Consider the following 22,606-nt stretch of genomic DNA (forward strand, 5'->3'; position numbering starts at 1 on the left):
CAGGTAAGTTCTTCATTTAATCAAGATTCTATTTTACGTTAAACTTAACAAATGTAATTTTCCAACGAAGAACTGAGATATCGAATATGCTGACATATCAAAATATGCTAGAGCTTTAGACTATATGATAATAGCTTTATATGTTAATTCTATTGCATTAAAGGCCATTGCACCCTTTTTATTTATTTCGATTTATCGGCATATTATATTGGTTGCTTTAGTCTTAAAAATATATAATTATCCTATATAGAAAATATGCCATTCCAAATGCGAGGAAATTACAATGATAATTGTAATTGCAATACATAGGCTACTCCAAAGTGTTGTGAACAAAGGCAATTAAGACAGGAGATGTTTCTTCTTCCAAGCACAAATTAATTATTTTAAAAAGCGATGCTTTGTCGCGGTTTTTGTATGAAACATTAGCCAGACTGGTAACCGTGACAGCTATGCATACTTCGACTATTGGGGGAAAGGCACGAAAGTCACAGTTACCTCAGGTAAGTTAAACTTTTTATCAATGAGAAGCGATCCAATACCGTGCAAATGCCATTTTGAAAAGTTAGTTGATCTGCCGAGTAAATCCACATATATTTACATCTCAATCCACATCTCTGGACAATTGTTTTAGATTGGGAAAAAAATGTCATGCCATTAAAAATCATGACTGCTCGTTTATGTATTTTAACATATTCAGATTTGATTCATCGGCATGCTTTTATCTTCAAAAATAAATGACACAGAAAATATCCAAAATGACAGAAGATGAAGAACAATATTCGGTTAGGCTACTATACAAAGCAAAACACTGGCCCTAGGCTACATGGCAAAACGGAGGCAAATCTAATATATGCATAGTCCATCTAATAAACACCGAACTAGGCAGCTAGACTATTGGGCTGCCGATGGCCAGTTCGACACTCTTGCAATTACCCTGTACCGCAGGAGATGTTTCCTTAACCAAGCAAAACCTAATTATTTAAAAAAGACTTTAAACGATCGTTTGCCACGGTTTTTGTATGGAACATTAGCCAGACTGGTAACCGTGACAACGGCATCTTCGACTACTGGGGGAAAGGCACAAAAGTCACAGTTACCTCAGGTAAGTCAAACTCTTTTTGTAAATCAGAAGGAATCGAATAACGTAACAATACAACTGTCGTTTTTTAATGAAGACCTGAAAACAGTGAATTGTCAGTATAGCCCCTGTAAGTTAATCCACATGTCTGGATAATTGTTTACGATTGTTCAAAAATGGAATGACATTAAAGAAAATGCTATCCCTTTTATTTATTTCGCCTATAATTTGTCAGCGTATGCTCTTCAGATTTGATTAATCGGCATGTAAGTTGCTTTTATCTTCGCGAATAAATGACCCAGAACATTTCCAAAATGAGAGAAGATGGAAAAACTACGTTCGCTTACTATAGCCTACAAGGCAAAACGCGGGTCTGCTCTTGGCGACATGGCAAAACAGAGGTTAGCCTAACTTAGTGTAGCCTAAATCTAAGATATGCATTGCCTACCTAATAAACACCGAACTAGGCAGGTAGCTAGACTATTGGGCTGCCGATGGCCAGTTCGACTCTCTTGCAATTACCCTTTACTGCAGGCGATATTTCTTTATCCAGGCAAAACTTAATTATTTAAAAAGACTTTAAACGATCGCTTGCCACGGTTTTTGTATGGAGCATTAGCCAGACTGATTAGCGTGACAACTGGTACTTCGACTACTGGGGAAAAGGCACAAAAGTCACAGTTACCTCAGGTAAGTCAAACTCTTTTTTGCAAATCAGAAGGAATCCAATAACGTAACAATACAACTGTCGTTTTTTAATGAAGACCTGAAAACAGTGAATTGTCAGTATAGCCGATGTAAGTAAATCCACATGTCTGGATAATTGTCTACGATTGTTCAAAAATTGAAGAAAATACTATCCCTTTTATTTATTTAGCCTATCATTTGTCGGCATATGCTATTCAGATTTGATTAATCTGCCTGACTATGAATACAGGAAAAATATCCCAATGTGCATGTATCCAAAAGGAGAGAAAATGAACTACATTCGGTTACTGTAGACCCGAGTTTTGCCGTGTGCAGTAACCGAATGTAGTTAATTTTTCTTTGTTCTTTTTTAATACGAAAGCAGCTTCAGCTATTGGCAAGCCGATTAATCTAATCTGAATCGCCTATGCCGACAAAATAGGCTATAGGGTAAATAAATAAATCAAAGAGATCTCGTTAAAAATACTTTAAGCGGTGGCTTGTCACGGTTATTGTATGAAGCGTTAGCCAGACTGTTAACTGTGACTACGGTGCTTTCGACTACTGGGGGAAAGGCACAAAAGTTACGGTCACTTCAGGTAAGTTTAATGATTAATCGGAATGCATTTAATATAGCCTAGTCAATACAAATTCTGTGTGGGGAAAAAAAACGTCAGAAGAATGTAGCTACATAGAAAGATATAGGCTATGCTAACGGTTTTTGAGCGTCCAAGCGCTTGAATGTATTAAAGTGAGTGGCTGGTCCTTCGACTACTGGGGAAAAGGCACAAAAGTCACAGTTACCTCAGGTAAGGTAAACGTTTTAGCAATTACAAGGGATCCAATAACGTAACAGTCTACAACTTGTCGTTTGATTAAAGAAGATCTGAGAACAGTGAATCGAATTATGCCTGAGATTTAGAGAATTGCCGAGTAGCCTAAGTCCACATCTCTGGAGAATTGTTTTAGAAGGAAAGATGGCATGCCATTAAAGGGCATGACAGCGCGTTTATGTAGCTAGCCTATTTTGATTTTGTCAGAGGCATGTTAGTTGCTTTTATCTTCAAAAAATAAATGACACAGGAAATATCCAAAATGACATAAGATGAAAAACAACATTCGGTTACTATACAAGGCAAAACACGGTTCCTATGCTACATGGCAAAACAGAGGCAAATCTAAGATATTCATATAACTATAATTACTTAAAAAGACTTTAAACGATCGTTTGTCACGGTTTTTGTATGAAGCATTAGCCAGACTGGTAACCGTGACAACTATGCCTACTGGGGAAAAGGCACAAAAGTCACAGTTACCTCAGGTAAGTCAAACGTTTTGTAAATCAGAAAGAATCGAATAACGTAACAATACAACTGTCGTTTTTTAATGAAGATCTGAAAACAGTGAATTGTCAGTATAGCCTATATGCTATGTTGCTTTTGTATTAAAAAGAAATTCACGAACAATATCCCAATGTGCACGTATCCAAAATGAGAGAAAATGAACTACATTCGGTTACTGTAGACCCGTGTTTTGCCGTGTGCAGTAACCGAATGTAGTTAATTTTTCTTTTAAAATACGAAAGCAGCTTCAGCTATTGGCAAGCCGATTAATCGAATCTGAATCGCCTATGCCGACAAATAGGCTATTGGGTAAATAAATAAATCAAAGACATCTCGTTAAAAATAGTTTAAGCGGTGGCTTGTCACGGTTATTGTATGAAGCGTTAGCCAGACTGTTAACTGTGACTACGGTCGTTTCGACTACTGGGGGAAAGGCACAAAAGTTACGGTCACTTCAGGTAAGTTTAATGATTAATCGGAATGTTTTTAATATAGCATAGTCAATACAAATTCTGTGTGGAAAAAAAAACGTAAGAAGACTGTAGCTACTTAGAAAGATAACGGTTTTTTAGCGTGCAAGCGTTTGAACGTATTAAAGTGAGTGGCTGGTCCTTCGACTACTGGGGATCGGGAACAAAGGTGACTGTATCCACCGCTAAGTAAATGTATGACATGCGTGAAGCTGTTAGAAATCGTGTAAAATGCAAACAAAATAATATAATAAAATTATTCTCTTTGTAAAGGAACGAAACACACGTAGCTCTGAATAGCGAATTATTAGTAACAAATTGATAAAACATACGCAGTTGTTGAATTGGTAGCGTTGCGAGTGGATAGCTATTTCGATATCCGATTTGTAGATTAGAATTAGGCTAAATAAAATTAATGTGTCGCGTTAATTGTAAAAAGAAACAGCCAGTAAGACCGTGTTGGGTTACTTGTGCGTTTCAGATGTAGGCTATTCAATCGACGCGTAAGCGCAAACCAACCCTCATTATATAAATAATTGAGTTGTTTGTGTTCGATGCAATGGCCAGAAAGCGAGTTGTGAACTACTACTTCGACTACTGGGGCAAAGGGACGATGGTGATTGTGAGTTCAGGTAAATAGTTTCAATCCCGCTCAAATTTAATTTGCACTCGATTTCAAAATTGACTTCAGTTTCTGAAATGTTAAGCGAAAAGAATGCATTTTCAGTTGTGCGGCATTGCAACCTCCAACAAAGGGACGGGAGACGGTTGTGATGACTCCCATTTCTGAAAAGAAAATGTTTTTTTAAAGCATAGGCTACAACGCATTTTTACAGGGGATATTCGTTTGTTTGAGTTGTGTATCCTAGTCTTCCACTCTATTTTGTTGATTCGCCTTGAAAGCAACAGAAAAAAAGGTTTATACTTGTCTTGGTATTCGGTGAAAAAATAACCAATTACAGCGAATTATGTAGGAATCTTAACTGAACTTAAAATGATGGCGCCAGCAGGATTTGTAAATTCGAGGGGACGAATCCAAATCAGATCTGAGTTAGGTTACGTTCGCCTGACAGCTCTTCAAATGTATAATTCCTTTATATACTTTAATTAACATTCAGAAGTGGAAGACACACTATTTCGTAAAGCAAGATTTCCTTATGGATTAAAGTGCGTAAAGTATGCGGACACATGCTGCCTCCAGCTGAGACTAAGCAGATGTTAGACATGTTTTTGCACTTAGTAACTGTTGAATAGTATCATTGCGACGGTGCTTTCGATTACTGGGGGAAAGGGACCGCCGTCACCGTGTCATCTGGTAAGATTAAAGCTATACATGTATCTTTAATGTACCGAGTGACTGGTCCGCGTTATATTTTTGAGATAAAGAGAACAGTTTTCCGGCTGCACTTATTTGGCGAAATCATTGCTTCTGTTCAGCACTTATGTTTGTAAACTATCAGGCATTGTGTAATAGACTATATATGCAATATAAATACTTGTAACCTGCTACCTTAATTTTATTCGGTAGATGTGGTGCTATCATTTTTTACAGCTATTTTGTCCTTGCATCGTGCAACAACTGGTCACATTGCTACCGCGTATTTGTGGGTTTGTTAGACGAAAGCTCTGTACGTTTACGTCGTCTAAAGAAAGGATTAGTCGAAAGATTTCTCAAAATGTTGGCTGTATATTTTTAGGCGTACACAATATTGGAATATATTGCCGGTGTATGTCAGTTTGGTTTAAGTATTATTTTGACATAGGGCTACAGGCTTATTTTATTGTACGCTTGTAAAGTATCTGCATACTTAAATGACATTCATTCGATTTCTTCAATATTTCAGAATTTTAAAATGTGTAATCTATCTTATCTTATTATGTATGGAGTAAAAGGGAGGGTGGTGGCGAAAGTATTATAATTTATTTCACCCTTAACAAAACATCGCTGTCTACTCGAAACTTTTGCAAATTTGTAAATGTTGCAACTTGGTATAGAAAGAGACTGGGTTCTGTTGAATGTAAAATGTCACTGTTTCTGATGTACGACAGGCAAAATCGTTCTCATATTAAAACATGTTTAATAACAGATAGGCTACAATAACAATGTTCAGTATATGACAGAGAAATGGGGGATTCTCTGTATTTAATGTTTTTTAGTAGCCTAATAACACATATCAATGTCTCTAAATAAATAAGCAAAACATCAATTGAATATCCTGTTTTGCCTTAACTAAAAAAGAAAAGAAAAAGGAAACAATAACGGCCTGAAATGTAAATGCCCAATAGGCGGTTTGCTTTTTATGCTCTTAAATTTCTTCTTCTTCTTCTTCTTCTTCTTCTTCTTCTTCTTCTTCTTCTTCTTCTTCAGGTGTTCAACAAGCTCCAAGTGTCTTCCCTTTGCTTAGTTGTGGGACTCCAGTAAATGGCTACGTCACTGTGGCCTGCATGGCAAAAAATTTCTTGCCTGACGATTTGACCATCACATGGAGTCAGGTCGGAGGAGGTGATCTGGGGGGCCGCTTCCTTCAGTATCCATCTGTACGGGACAACGATAAATTCACCGCTGTCAGCCACCTGCAAGTGAAACAATCCGACTGGAACAATGAGAAGGCCTACCAATGTTCCGCAGCAGTTCCGGGTGTTCCCACCAAGGAAGCAACAGTCCAGAAACCTAAAGGTAGGTGACCTTTTCTCATGTACTTGTTTTCTTTTTCTTTTTTTCTTGTTTTCTTTTATTTCCGGTGTTGTTGGATGTCACTGTTGCTTGAGAACTGAAATAGCTTATTACTGAAATTGTTGTATTTTCTCCGAAGCAAAAATCCTGGAGGTAAAATAACGTTTTAGTGGACAAATTGGTGGATGTAGCCAATCACACACTCGACTACAGTGTATGCACGTGCTATCGTACAACATATACACAATTGACGGTATATAATAAAAAGTAATATGAGTGCTATTTCTTCCAAAATTTTAAAAACATTGTGAAAAATACTAAATGTGAAAAAAATGACAAAATGATATATATATATATATATATATATATATATATATATATATATATATATATATATATATATATATTCTGACCCTTAATTGTAACATATTGCATCAGTTTTTAATCTCATAATATTGTGAATTTAAACTGATAAATGGGAATTTGAATGTATTAGTCAATAAGGTCAAAACATATGGATTGACCTTACTGCATTTTGCGTAAGGTCAATCCATATGTAATGTACAATACTTTAATAAGCTGCGTAAAATGTGTATATGTGTGTTTGCAAGTGTGTGTGGGCGCTTGTGTGTGTGCGTGCATGCAAGTATGGTTCTGTGGGTATGCCTAATATATATAAATAAGTATCATACAGGGATAAAGTGTGCCCTTCCCACAGAAATGTACTGTAGTCTCCTTCCACGGTGATGCAATGCAGACAAGAATTCAACAAAAATATGAATCATATGTTAATTATACAGATGTGGTTGGGGGTAAAACATACTTATACTACTACTACTACTACTACTACTACTACTACTACTACTACTACTACTACTAATAGTAATAATAATATATTAGTGCTGCCTAAAAGAAAATCATAGTTTAGGACTACCAAATGAATTTTTAATCTTACCGCATTGTGCATCGGCTACTTTTAAAGCCGATCCACGCTTCAGGTGAATATTTCATTAGAGAACTGCAACTGCGCGAACCGCCACAGGCGGCTGCTACACATTGCAATCATGCTGAATAGGGATGTGCATGAAACAGTAAACATACGTTAATGATCAATTAGAAATTAGGTCACTTTTTCAATGTGGGCATGTCAAGCAATCCACCACAAGTTTAATGATGTGTATTTTTATTTATTTTTTATTAACCTTTCCATAACAATTTTTTAAAAACATCCAACTGACCACACAGCTAGAATGACTGTACAGTGCATTAAATCTATACTTGAGTTAACTTTTGTTCGTAGCTTTGACCTGCATATAAATGCAAGCGCTTCTTCACAGAAGCAAGTGCATAAATACAACTTGGCGAGCTTGGTGTACTGATCGCTGAGCTCACCAAACTGAACTTGTATTTGTTAGGAAACTAACACTGCCTTTTAATGGTGAGTCAAGGTGAAGTGTTAGCTGAACCCAACCCAGTCATTGTACTGGCCATGGCCTTATAATGGATTCTGAAGTTTCGGCAACATGGATTTGATTACGGTTTAACTTTCACAACATCGTGCCCGTGTGTAAACCTTGTGTTCTGACTACCACTGCAGGTGCCCACCAAAGAAAAGGAAAATTAAAGTCGCTCAGAAAATCAATCCAAAAAAAGATAAATCGATGAGCACACTGAAATATGCTCCTGTCCATTGCACATATATACACACTGAAGCCCGTTCATTGCTTGCCTTCTCTGTAGCTGCACTCAGCAGTCCGTTACATTACTCACAGCTGTACTCTGTCTGCTTCTAACTCTCAATAACAGATGTGAGGAATTCTTACTGTATTTTTGGATTTAGCATTTCTATTCTAACATCTGGGAAAAAAGAAGAACGAAAAAGAAACCGCTTTAAGTGAGTTATTGAAAGTTAAAGATACGGGCCTGGATGTGTGGATACTGTTTCCCCCCCACCCCTTGTTCAGCACAAGTAGTGCGCTACTGTGCTTCAGAAGGAAAGAAAATGTGTCATATCTAGGTCGAAAAAAAGGACACAAAAGTACTTAGGTAACTTACGAAATGGTGTGATTATCTTCACTGGCTCAACTGTAGGGCCCCACCGGTCCGGTTTTTATGCACTAAAATGTTAAGGATCCGTTCTGCCCAAACCACATTTCGTTGAGTCCCATTTGGACAGAATTTGACATAACATTTTAAAGCGCGCATGCACGCTGTGTTGATTTCGCACTGAGCATTTTTGAGTGTGAATCTACCAATGGGTCCCACGTCGGGCAATGCAGCCAAACCACACGTGCCATCATAACTGAGACGTATCGAGTTTCCTTTCCGTACAAGCGTTACGGTTTTTTTGCTTCCACATTTATATGCTTGTGCTTGTGTCCGTGTTTCGGCGGTGTCTGCACACATCTATACACGTGCTTGTGTTTGTTTTTCAGTCGTAATCAAGTCCGCCGCTCTTTATCTAATGATCCCGACTGAGGACCAGCTAAAGCACAACAAGACCGCTTCCTTTGCCTGCTTTGCCAGCGAATTTTCTCCCAAGGAACTCACTTTTACATGGAGCAAGAATGGCAAGAAGTTGACTGGTGACATCACAACCCTGCCCGTGGTGGAAATTAGCGGAAACTTCAGCGCCTCCACCTTTCTGCGTCTTTCTGAAAATCAGTGGAAATCTGGAGACAACGTCTCCTGTGCAATTAAACACCAAGGCGGAGACTTCGTAAGGACGGCCATTTACAAAAATCCCTCTAGCGGTACGTTTAAAGTGTCTATCTACGTGTCTGTCTGTCTGTCTCTGTCTATCTATCAATCCGTCTATCTTTCTATCTGACTATCCGTCTGTCTCTCTGACTATGTCTGTTTGTCTCTCAATCTGTATGTCTGAATATCCATGTCTGTCTGTCTATCTCTGTCTATCTATCAATCTATCTATTTGTCTGTCTACCTGACTGTCCGTCTGTCTGTCTATCTATCTGTCTGTCTATTGCACTGGGTTTTTCCTCTATTTGCAGTGTTCCTTTTACATGAAATTAACCCCAAAGTACACACGTCACTCTGGATAAGCGTGTAGCGGCTGTGATGGCTTCACTTGGCTGCACAATGGCCCTTGGCCTTTTGGCAACTGCTTTCATTCCTTATGGTACCGCATGTCATTCTCACATTCCCACTGCTCTCTCTGTGTGCAGATCAGTAGTTTTGCCACTTTAAAAACTCAAGACAGGTGGTGACAAATTGCGTTCTTACATTTTGTATACCTGCTCCACAGATTGTGGAGGAATTCCCGTTCAGGTGACAATCCCCGAACCATCCACCACGGAGCTGTTCCTGCATGGCCGGGTGGAGCTGAAATGCCAAATCACCGGGGAATTGGGAGTCGTCAGCGATGTTGAGTGGCGAAACGGAGATGGCACGGTCCTCGTGTCCGACAGCAAAGTTGTGGAAAATTCCCGAATCGTAACGCTCCTGGCCAAGAAAGACGACTGGGCCAATGGAACAAAGTACACATGCATAGTGATGCACGATTGTTCCGGACCTCCAATTTCCACGCCCTACAGTCGAGATATCGGTAAGTTCCTCCTCCGGGCTCCAATTTGATCAAAAGCAGTTGCAAAGCGATTGAGGCTTCGCAAATTTGGGGAAAAAAACAAAACATATATATATATATATATATATTATGATCACGTTTTATCTAGTTTATTTGTCTGTTGTGTTTCTGGGTTTCATAACATGACCCCCCCCCCCCCCCCCCTGGGGTTTTTAAAGACTCATGAAAGCTCACGTTTCATCAAGTATTTTAAGCCTGTAAGGAATAAGGTCAGAAATATGTGATTAGAATGTTCTTAACTGAACATTCTAATGCCGATGCAGGATTCACTACTGGCACGTTTAGTTCGTTTAGTTCTAGGGTTCTAGAAAACTGAGAGTTGAAACATTCCAAAAAACCTACTCTTCATTACATTACGTTAAAGGCATCTGGCAGACGCTCTTATCCAGTGACGTACAACAAAGTGCAAAGTGCATACCCATAACCGGGGACAAGTGCACTGAAAGACCGTTCGAGGGAAGCACAGTTTTAATTGCTAAGAATCAGTTTCAAGTGCTAATAAAGATAAGGACTTGGGTCTTGTAGATTAATCTGATAATGGATTATATCTTCATACGACACAACGCAAAAGAATAATACACATTTATGTAGGAAATGGTGACGGTGAAAGGGTTTCTTTGATGCCCCAAAGTAAAATATAGGTTTATGATTTCACAAAACACAGGGGAATATACACAGTAATTAATTGCACCGTAACTGAATTAAGTGCAATGCAAACACACTTGCAGTTAACAGCAACAACAACAACAATAATAATAATAATAATAATAATAATAATTTGTTATTTAGCTGACGCTTTTATCCAAAGCGACTTATAGTTGATTAGACTGAGCAGGAGACAAATTCCCCCCTGGAGCAAAGTGGGGTTAAGGGCCTTGCTCACAATAATCAGACATGTGAAACTTTCCCTTGTACGCAGACAGGTGTTGTTGATTCTTTGCCTCAGGCTTTGATCTTGTGCGCCCTTCACAGCAGTGCTGTAAGCACTGAGTTTAACCAAAGTCATAACCAGCATCGCATATTTTCAGGACGTGAGATGCAGCGCCCCACCGTGTTTATAATGATCCCAACCGAAAGGGCTAGCACCAGAAAAGTGACCCTGGTCTGCTACGCTAAAGGATTCTACCCCAAGGAGGTGCTATTCTCTTGGTTTGCCGACGACGTGTCCATGGATAGACCAAAGTTCCAGACCAGCAAGGCGGTTGAAATGGATAGTCTATACTCTGCGTACAGCCAGCTGTCTGTCAGCATTGAGGACTGGGAGAAGGGCACCGTGTACGGCTGTGCGGTACACCATGAGTCTGTGTCCAACAACGAAAACAGAGCAGTAGTCAGGACCATTGACAGCATCTCCCAGAAGGCCTCCACCGTTAGCTTTGATATGTGTCGTTCTGGCAACAGCCCGGCTTGACAACGCACGCTCCCGTTCCTGTACCTGTCCTTCCTTTGTGCCTGGTTCAGTCTTACTGCAGTGTCTGTCTGTCTGTCTGAGTGTGCCTCTCTATCTTTAAAGTTTTTAAAAATGCAGAAACAAAATGACAATAAAAATAAATGAATAAAAAAGAGGCATGTCTGTGCAGTCTGTGTGGTTTACATGTTCTAATCTGGGGTGGGCGGTCAAGGTAATGCAAACATCCAGCCATAGCCCTCAGAGCCGAGACAAGGGCTCACTCCGTGAAGATACTGCTAGAATCTAGCTTTTACATTGCAGGGTAAAACGTGAAAGACGTGCAGCACTCTTAAACATTATTATGATTTGTTTAACACTTGGGTCTGATTCATGAGGTGATGTGATGAGAGGTGAGGCTCATGCCACCTGTTTTAGCCCACAGAGAGGAAAAGGCTAGGAGCTGGTTCTCAGCATTAGCAGTTGTAAGCCCAGCCTTGTCTACCATACTGCAATTCACAGGATGGTGAATTGGTACTTTAGATAAAGCCTTGCATGTTCTATGGTAAACATACCATTTATTTATATAAGAAAAGCTATCATAAAAATGATGCACATTATGTGAAAGAAAAACAACAAATTGTTGCTTTAGGAAAAATAACATTTAGGTCTGCTTAACCAAAGGAGTTTAAACTAATTAGAGACGAATGGTTATGAGTGAGAGGCACATTTTAGATGGGAAAGATATTAAATTATAATACATATTAAAGAATATAATATTAAATATATTAAAGAACATTAAACCTGCCACACAGCTCCCCTCCTCCGTGAGTCAGTTCATCCACAGTCAGTTGTGTCCTTGGGGTTCTCTGCCATTCCGCCTATAACACAGAGAAAAGGGGCTGGAAAGGTAGCCGGGACATGCTTTTACCGTGCTGTTCGCTCAACAAACCGCTGTGTCCCCGTTCATGTGTCTCTTGGTCTGCGTCCTCTATCGACTCTGTGTCTAAGTCTTTCGTAAGAGCAGTGCAGGTTCTACCATCTCTCTGGTTCGCCAAACGGGTTCTTCAGAAGCCAGGTGATGGAAACCAAAAAGAATAAAATAACAATAACAAAAAAAAGAGCAAAAGAGAGCTCTGGTTGTCATAAATACTCCACGCGAGAGACTAAAGGAGAAGGTCTGCCAGGAGTACGTGTGAACGTCCAGCAAGGAAGACGCCAGGAAAACGGCAGCCGGCCAGGCGACGCGGTGTGATATCGTGTCCTTTAAAAAGCCATCGAAAGCTCCAAAAGCTCTGTCCTCGTAAAGAAGGAGGTTCCCTTACTGCAACAAAAAGACCCAAACTGCCGATGCGAAAGCGATGAGATGAAACTCTTTGGGGTTCAATCGATACACCGTTTGTCATGAGCTGAGGAACTTTTCAACACTCACGCAAGATAGCAATTCAGTCTCTTCAGAGGCCCATTCTAGAAAGGTTGATAAATCACACACTTATCAGTCAACCATACAAGTAGTTAATTATTAGTATTTCCTCTTTAAGAGCTTGCAGAGGAAGATGAATCACTTGCCATCCAGAGTGATGTAGCGAAGCCACTGAATGTCAGAACACTCATTTTTAGTTATTATTCACCACCAACGCGTATTTTGAAGCTTGGTTTTACATTAAAAATAATGTATTTTGGCCAGATGAAACTTCTCTCAGTGAGATGGACTGTCTGAGAGAACTCATTTCTAACGCCATGACCAAAACGGAAATCCCTAGGCCTGACGCAACCCAGATCAAAACCTTAAAAAGAATGGGAAAATATGTTAACGGAAGACTGACTGGTGTTTAATACTTCACGCAGACACATTTCATGGTACAGGGTCCACTGAATTCTGATGCCGACTTCCAACCAAAAGTATTATTTCGCTAACAAGAAGCTAACACTGCTGGCCATATACAGCATTGCTCTTGGTTCCACAACAAGTCCCAGGCGAGTCAAAGCTACCGTTAAAGCTACCGTTAAAACAAACACTCAAATAACTTTTGGAATTACGAGTGGAAACACCAACGATAACAACAATAAAGATATTTACAGTGATATACAACTGTACGAAGTAGCTAACGGGTAATAGCCATTGACAACGCGTGCGCATGGTAACAATACAGCAGTGCGCAAGATGCAGCAGTGCGCAAGATGCTTTTTAAATTTACACCATTTTTTTAAACTCATTTGATGAAAAGCATTTTTTTTACAAACAAATGTCCAAATGTCGTAGTTTATTTTAAAGGATTTAGAAAAACGATTAATTTTATTGTATTTATTTATCTGGAAGTCTGAGACTGCGCCATATCATAAAACTGAGGAATAATTATAAAGGCAACAAACATTACATCATGGATTACTACTTGGATTATGTGGGCCACTGTGGGTGACAGTATTTTAGCTGGAGAACCGTGTCAATCAAAACAGTTATAGTCATTATTTAAAGCTAAGCTACATTCTACATGGCCGACCAAAGGGCGATTACGTAACCTTCTCCACCGTGCCCAATTGAAAATACACGAGGAGCAACATCTCACCGCTATAACAATCCAAAAACATTTGATTGTCAATGGAAACATTGCTGGAAACCATCGACATGGTATAAGAAATGGAGACAGCTTCTGCTTACCGGTTCCATGAATTCCTATAGGAACTAATCAATGGCATGAAGGCAGTTAATGGAGGCCATGTTTCTGGCACCAGGGCATGCACACTGGGTTCCAATACCGGATCCTAGGGATGACTAGGAATTAATAATTAAATAAAGCATATAATCTTCTGTGGGGCTCCGAAAGCAAAAGGTCCCTGGGGAGCAATTCAGTGTGAAGAAATTTCCAAAGTTTTCAGAATGCTGTCCAAAATTGTATAATTTGGCCAGGGTAAGTGCATAGATGAGTGCACTTCAGTGGGTATATTCGGCACCAGAGGCTTAATAAATGGAGAACATGCCCATCCCCTCCCCTGTTGGAAACACGGACAAGTTTAATACAGCATATAAATGAGAAATTTTGGAATGCAGCCACGTTGAATCGATACTGCTACAAAAATTATATTTGCCAGGTATCAAATAGGCTGTTTATGCTGGATTGGCACTTTTAAAAAGGAAAGCAATGGAGTGTTTATTATTATTATTATTATTATTATTATTATTATTATTATTATTATTATTATTATTTTACCCTAAACCATTGGGACAACAAAAGTTATGAAATAAGCACTTAGCACTAGCAATAAGCTAAGGAGAAGAAACAATGCTCTTTTAAAATAATGAACCAATGAACCATGCGACGGTTCTAATGCTGTCTCCTTCCTTTCAGAAGACTGCAACTCCATTGATGTGGAGGATGACTCCGGCGCAGCCGACACTGCCATTGCCTTCATCTTCCTCTTCCTCATCTCTCTGTTCTACAGCATCGGAGCTACTGCCATCAAGGTAACCACATAGGTAACCCGGGGCAGGATGGGCAACACGCACGGTTTCCTTAAACAGGGCTTAAAGCAAGATACAATTCTGTGGCTAAATTGTTCAGAATAATCTGAAATTCCTCTGTTAAGGCGGTGGCTAACGGGGCGGTTATTCGTTGAATGTAAAGTAGGCTACTCTAAATATAACTATGCTAGTCTACTTATAAATGTCGACAGATAAAAGTCATGGTTTCGCAATACTATGACAAAACAATTAGGTTAATTTGCGAAATATTATACAAGTTATGCTGTTATTACATGGAGTTACGATTAGTCACTTTCCAATTTGATATGGGATGTTATTTTAAACCGGCAAATACCGCTGTTCGACGTCGGACTTCTTATTTCGTATTTTTCTTTTTAATCGTCGCTCTGGATAAGAGCGTCTGCTAAATGCCTTGTAATGTAATGTAATCGATTTTCATTTTTTAATGTGATTGGATAGGACGCATCCAGAACAAAAACAAAGACACGTGGGATCGCGTTATGACATTTAGGACTTTGTGTTGCAAAAGAAGGGATGTTATCATATTGATAGATTACGCGAAATTAAATTCCACCTGTATATACTATTATTTTAGGGGGCAATTTGCAAAGTTATGTATTATCTTGACTTGGTCGGGGAGTTGTTGTGTTATTTTCTCTTTTATTGTATTTTTTTTTTTTTTTTTCGAGAATATTATTTTGTGGAAAAAACGGCCAAACGCCGGAAATTCGCCACCGTGCTTGAGAACTTAAAGCCCTGCTTGAAGACATGCATGACCAGCTTCTGTGTAGCCTACTCCTTGACCAAGGAAGTAGGGTTGGTCCACAGGTGCTACACTGTGGGTGCTGCCCACTGCTCCTAACTAACTAGGATGGGTCAAATGCAGAGGACAAATTACCCCACGGGGTTCAATAAAGTATGTCTTAAATCTTATTGAGGAGAGCCCAACAACTGGCGAATATGCTACCATTCTGTTCACGAGCATTTGCTAAACGTAAAAATTATTCTGTAGCTGCATTATATGCAGTTAATGAGTACGTAAGTATCGGGATAATAACGCAATTTTAAAGACTGCAATTCCTAAATGGTTCACTCCATATGGACACTAATACACTCAAGTGGACTCAGTAGCTACTTAGAGATCTACCCCATGGTTTGACTTAGAGCTAGGTTCGATCAAAAGTACACAGAACTTTGATAACAAATTTAAGACAGTGAAGGCTTTTTTCACTTCTCGAAAATCTTCTCCATTTTGTTTAAAAACAAACAAACAGATGAACTGCAAACACTCCTGGAATTTAAATGACCAAACATATCAAATAACAAGCTCCTTTTCAGCTTGAGAAATATAGCTAGCCTACAGTATGGATCGTTCTTAATCTCGTGACAACACTGACGCGTTGGAGGACAAGCGGCCATAGCAACCTATAGCAACCCATAGCAACCCATTCATTTACATGGTCAAACACAGGGGTTAAACGAGACCGACATGAGATGGCATCCATTAAAAATGATCATGATGGTGCCCAGTCAATATCAGTTTACATATAAAGGTTGGATGGTTGACCTTTAACCGAAGAAAACAAAGATATTATGAGTGGGACGTCTCTGTCGAGCAACCCTCTGCACCAGCTGTACTTCAGTTCATACGTAGCCTTAGTTCGCTATAACTTTAAATCCTACTAATACTCTTGATTTATGCATTACTAACATGAAATCGGTGACAACACGGAAAACAACTAAGAAGGATAACAACGTAACTAGCTAACAGTCCTATAGCCTACACCTACACTCAGTAGGTGTAATCACATGGGCTAACGTTAAAATATTTTCTGCAAACAGCATCATTTTTCCGTAACACCGTGGAATTTTGCATTTATACCACACAACATTTATCAGCTAATTTTATCGTCGAGTAGCTCGTAGCTCGGTAGTTTGGACTAGACGCTTGGTAAAACTGGCTCATGATGAATGTGAGGAAGTTATATGATACTGCGCATTAAAAGTAAGCTTTCCAGTGACAAACGGATGCGAGCAAACTCGCATATATTCAAAATCTTGCCTACTTATATTGCCAATCCACCTTGCTCTTATTTCTGTCGACAACCTTCGCTTTTCTTTTCTCTGGTGGGAAAATAATCTTTGTCGAACGAAAAAACGCCCGATCAGCTCGATTTGAGCAACCGTAGATTTCGCAGAAATAAACCATAATGAATGGGCTATGTGTTGTCGCTTTATACTCCTTGTAGTTGACCTGATAGTGGAAGATAATGCCACCTTTTCAATGATTACACTATGTGTATGGTGAAATCAATATAATTACTTACCATTTCTATCTTTTTTGAACGATAAAACCATTTTTCTCAGTGTATAGTCATTCTAAGCCAATTATTTTCTTATTATAAGCTTTGGGGTTGGGTAAAGCATCACAAATCTTGCTGTTAGATCCTGAAATGTAATAATTTTTCTTAATGAAAAATCTGAAATCGTGGGTACTGGCTCAAAACAACACTGTTGATGATGATGATAAGCCTTATTTTTACAGACAAAATCAGTCAAAAACAGTAAATCTGTGTTTCCGAAAAAACTATGGCCTATGTGTTTGTGTGTGCAACTGAACACATAACTATAGGTTTGACGGCAATAGTCAGTCATTTTCTGTTTAAATAGACATGGAAATACTAAATATTTACGTAAATAAAGCATTTTTTTGTGAGGAAGTGTCAGCTTTTATTGTTCATTCAATTGTGACAGTTACACAGTTTGTTTGTCATGTACTAATATATATGTTCTTCTCTCATTACAGGTGAAATGAGAGACACACAAGAAGAAACCTGGTTGTGTGCTTATGTGTGTGTGTGTGTGTGTGTGTTCTGCTAGTGCAAATATCTCTTATAGACATAAGCATGATTTTCTACTGAAACAGTCCTCTGTGTTTGTAAATGACAATATAATATGATATCCTGTGATGTTACTCTGTACATATTTCACTGTAACTCCAAATATTTCAAATAAAACATGCCGCTTGCCTGTCTTTGAAAAAGACAAACATTTTTGTTTTTGTATTTTATTATAATTTCATATATATTGGATCCATAAATGCAACACTAATTGGACAAATATTTGTCCGTAAGTATTTGGACAGTGGTACAATTCATGTTCTTTTGGCTCCATACTCCACCACGTTCGATTTGAAATGAAACAATCTATGTGAGTCTTCGACTGTCACCTATAATTTCAGAGTATTTACCACCATATACGCTGATCCATGCATGAATTACAACCATTTTTATACATAGTCCCTTCATTTTAGGGGACCACAAGCAATTGGACAGTTGGCTTCTCAGTTGTTTCTGATTTGTCGGGTGTATTCACTCACTTACTCGGTGCAGGGAAAAGAAAGCTTTCAGTGTCTAACCTTATCTTGATTCCAGGCTTTTGATTGCCTTTGGAGTCTGTTATTGGCCTTTGTCAACATGAGGACCAGAATTTGGCCAATGACACTCAAGGTAGCCATTATGAGGTTGACCCATCATGGGGCAAACAATTGCCTTCCCGAGAAACAAATTAATTGGAACATCATCATTAAGAAGGAAGAGAGCACTGGTGTATGTTTGGGATCATTGCCTTGCTGTGGGATGAAGCACCGTCCAATTTCGTCATTCGATTGAACTTGAGCAGAGAAAATGTTCCAGTACACTTCGGATTTAACTCTGTTGCTGCTACCAGCCATTATATTATTGACAAAGGCACGTGAGCCAGCACCTATGACACCCCCGCCACCATGTTTCACAGATCGGTGTGGGCTGCTTTGGTTGTCGAGCCATTCCTTTTAGACACCGCACTTTGCTCTTGCCATCACTCTGATGCAAGTCAATCTTGGTCTCAGCTGTCCACAACAGGTTTTTTCCAGAGCTCTGCTGGCTTTTTGACTGAACAGTGCAGGTGCTTCTTAGCAGACTGTAATCCTGTTTTTAGAGTTGTGCATCTTGCAGTGTAGCCACTGTAGATATGCTTGTGAGGTCCTCTGTGGAGAAGAGTCACTAACACATAAATCTTAAATAAAAAACTGACTTACAGTTGATTAGACTAAGCAGGGGACAACCCCCCCTGGAGCAATGCAGGGTTAAGGACCTTGCTCAACGGACCAACGGCCTTGTGGAGCTTATTGTGGTGACACCCGGGCTTGAACCATCAACCTTCCAGGTGCCTAGTGCTTAGACACTAGGCTACAGGCTGTCCCAGTCATGTACCTTAGCCACTAGGCTACAGGCTGTCCCAGTCATGTACCTTAGCCACTAGGCTACAAGCTGCCCCAGTCATGTACCTTAGCCACTAGGCTACAGGCTGCCCCAGTCATGTACCTTAGCCACTAGGCTACAGGCTGTCCCAGTCATGTACCTTAGCCACTAGGCTACAGGCTGTCCCAGTCATGTACCTTAGCCACTAGGCTACAGGCTGTCCCAGTCATGTACCTTAGCCACTAGGCTACAGGCTGCCCCAGTCATGTACCTTAGCCACTAGGCTATAGGCTGTCCCAGTCATGTAGCTTAGACACTAGGCTACAGGCTGTCCCAGTCATGTACCTTAGCCACTAGGCTACAGGCTGCCCCAGTCATGTACCTTAGCCACTAGGCTATAGGCTGTCCCAGTCATGTAGCTTAGCCACTAGGCTACAGGCTGCCCCAGTCATGTACCTTAGCCACTAGGCTATAGGCTGTCCCAGTCATATAGCTTAGACACTAGGCTATAGGCTGTCCCAATGATCCCACAGTGATTCCAAACATAGTGCTGAGGCAACAGAGGTGTTTTTCTAAGCCAAAAAACAGGTAGATTCTTGACTTACCAAGTCAAGTCACCTGATCTGAAACCACAAGCTGAAGAGAAACCTGAGGCAATTAGCCCCTGAAACAAGCAGGAGCTAGAGAAACTCACACCTGGTGATGTCTATGGCTCACATACAAAGGATATGCAAACATGACTAATCTCATTTACATTAATATGTTGCAAATTTTATGGTGCCCTGAAATGTGTGTGTGTGTGGGGGGGGGGTGGGGGGGGGGGGGGGTGTATGTATAAAGTGCTGTATATGCTGAAGCCAAAATGTATCTAAACAAATAATGAAATAATAAATTATAATCAAAATATGTGGATTACATAGCCAAATCAAGAAACAAAATTACAGCATGCCTTTGTCCCAAATATCATGGAGCTCACTGTACATATTGTATATAAATATACATAAATGTATCCATACTGCATATTTGTCACACTGACTGGTTGCAGATGTTTATACAAAATGTAAACATTAGATATACTGTGTAATACATAAAATATAAGTTCAACTTAATTTTAAACTTTTTAAAATGACTATTTAATTTATTTAATGAAAAAAGTTATCAAGCACGCATATACCCTCTGTGAAAAAGTGACTGCCCCAATGATCTTAATTACTGGTTGCACCACCTTTAGCAGCAATAACCGCAATCAAACATTCGATAGTAATATCTCACATCGATGTAGACAAATGTAAGCCACCGCATAGTTTCAAATGATTACTGATACTTTCATGAATATACATTTGGGGTTTAATCACCTCTATTCAAATTAGGGTGTGGGAGGTGAAGCCTCCAGCTGTGCTGTGACTAAAAATGCATGAGCTCATCGAATCTCACACTGAACTTACTCCATCAAAGTTAAGTGATTTATTCAAATTGAGGTCTTTAGCTCATGTTTTTCATTTCATTTATTTATTAGTGTTTATCTACGCATTTCCTGAAGCTGTGTCCATGTGTAGATTGAAAAGCTGAACATATCTTTGTGCCTTATCGAGATACACAGGATTGATTACAGTCAGTCACAGCAAAACAATAAACTACCTAAATACATTACATACAACCACATCTACCCTAAACTTTTTAAGGTAGTTCACCTTCAAAGTCTAGGCATGGCCTATCATTATTGTTGCAATATTGTTCTGTTATTTATGTTTGTAAGCACAGTACACATATAATTGTGTATCTTAATATTTGATCATTAATTGATTCATAAAAAGGGTATAAGTAATGATTAATTCAGCATATCAAGTTTTAATCTGATTACCCACCTAATTGGTTGAAACTACCATCTCTGCTCAAACTGCTAAATTATGGTACAAATACCAGGAATTAAAATCATAGCATAGATTAGCTCTAAAAATGACATCCATGGCTATGAGACCTAGAGGGTCATCAACCAAAAGGTTAATAACTCCCTCTTTTATGTTTTCAATTTCATATCACATAAATTAACCTAGATAGTATTAACTTTCCAAAGAGATACATTTCTCTAGTATAGCCTGCAGTTCATTGGTGTCATTTTATTTACATATAAGCCTACATTTATTCACCTATACTGTATTTATTTTAGGTATTCCCAATTAACCCTCCTATTATGTTTGGGGTCAATTTGACACAGTGTTTGACATTTCTTTAAAATTGATACTGTATGATTTTTCCTTTTTTTTATTTGGTAGGATTAAATAGTAAAAATGTAACAGACATGATGCTATGCAAGGTCCTGTACCAACTTGCTATTGAAATGTACTGTGCAGTGTTATTGTGAGATTTCTTTGTGAATGATTCTGGTGGCACTTACCCACACAGGCGCCCAACATTTGAATTCATCCATTTCATATTTATGGATAAAAGGCTAGTAATTTGGAAGACAATGGGAAATCAGTCTATGACAATATTTTTGTGTATATTTCAACGGTTGGCCTGTAAAACCGGTCATAAAATCTGAATAAAATAGGCACGTTAAAACGTTTTAGGTTTATTTGAAAACCTTTGAATATATACGTGTAAAAAATTTAAGTATATGTTTATCGAATTAATCTTTTATTTTATTTTTTGCAGTGTAGCCTTGGTCCATGCAGCATCAAGAAGTAGCCTACACGCGCTTCCGTAGCCTACCTACTAAATAGCCACTGCACGGCGGCTTGTGTGGTGGACGGGTCATTTTATTTGGGTTTATTTTATTTGGTTTACGGACTCATGTCGCTAACAATTAGTAAAAACGGGGTTGAGTTTGGTCTTGGGTTCAGGGTCGTTTCTCACAGCTGTGAGTAGCGGAGAATAAGGAAACGCGACGGTGCATGCGGGCAGTTAGGCTTCAGCAAGCAGATCGTTCTGTGGATAGAAACATGAAGTAACACCCAGGTCCCGAAATAGCACCCGAGATTGTGCAAACAGAACCGAAACTCAACCGCAAAGAACCGTCACCTGCAGCTCGCCGATGCCCCGGTGCAGCTGCGTTTCTCGTTCTCTGCGCGGATTTGCATTACGCGCATTTGCTTGACCCGGCGCCCACTATAGCAGCGTTTTTTCTTTTGCTACCTTTACGCCGGCGTGGCAAGCCAAACCAAACATGAATTTAAAGAGCAATGTATTTCTGAATCAAATTACACGTGAAAGCAGCAGCACCGAGTCAAACCTGAGTCTGGTAACAGAGTGTAGCGCAGATAAGACCCGGTGCTGTAGTTTGTAGAAGAGACAATCTTGTGTGATTTACTGTAGACTTTTATGCACTACAAGTTCCTGGTGACATTTTCCATAATTTACTTATGAACGAAATAAAATGTGAATATGAATAACCATTAACCACCCTCTAAACTGAAAAGTGAATATTTATGCTCAGGTTATGAATGAATGAATAATGTAAAATGTAATATCTATGAATATCAAATATACAGACCGTACAATGCTAATAATTATTATATTATCAGATCTCTGTTGACTGCTGTAGATTTACTGAACAAGTGCAAGCATTGAACAAACAAATCAAAGTAGATGGTGTCAGAAAACATCCAGTACACTGTTCAGTGTTGAGTCAACTCTTACAG

The 22,606-nt window shown here is 39.2% G+C and overlaps 1 gene segment (V, D, J or C); it reads left to right on the top strand.

Annotated features, from left to right (window-relative positions):
- The first annotated feature begins 4,122 nt into the window (after positions 1-4,122).
- Positions 4,123-17,773, top strand: LOC133122377 (Ig mu chain C region membrane-bound form-like). The segment is given in 6 exon segments: positions 4,123-4,210; positions 5,947-6,255; positions 8,688-9,005; positions 9,518-9,817; positions 14,591-14,706; positions 17,531-17,773. Coding segments are annotated over 6 exon segments (1,125 nt in total).
- Positions 17,774-22,606: the final 4,833 nt, after the last annotated feature.

The sequence above is a fragment of the Conger conger genome, chromosome 2 (assembly GCF_963514075.1).
Source record: "Conger conger chromosome 2, fConCon1.1, whole genome shotgun sequence".
Lineage (NCBI taxonomy): Eukaryota > Metazoa > Chordata > Actinopteri > Anguilliformes > Congridae > Conger > Conger conger.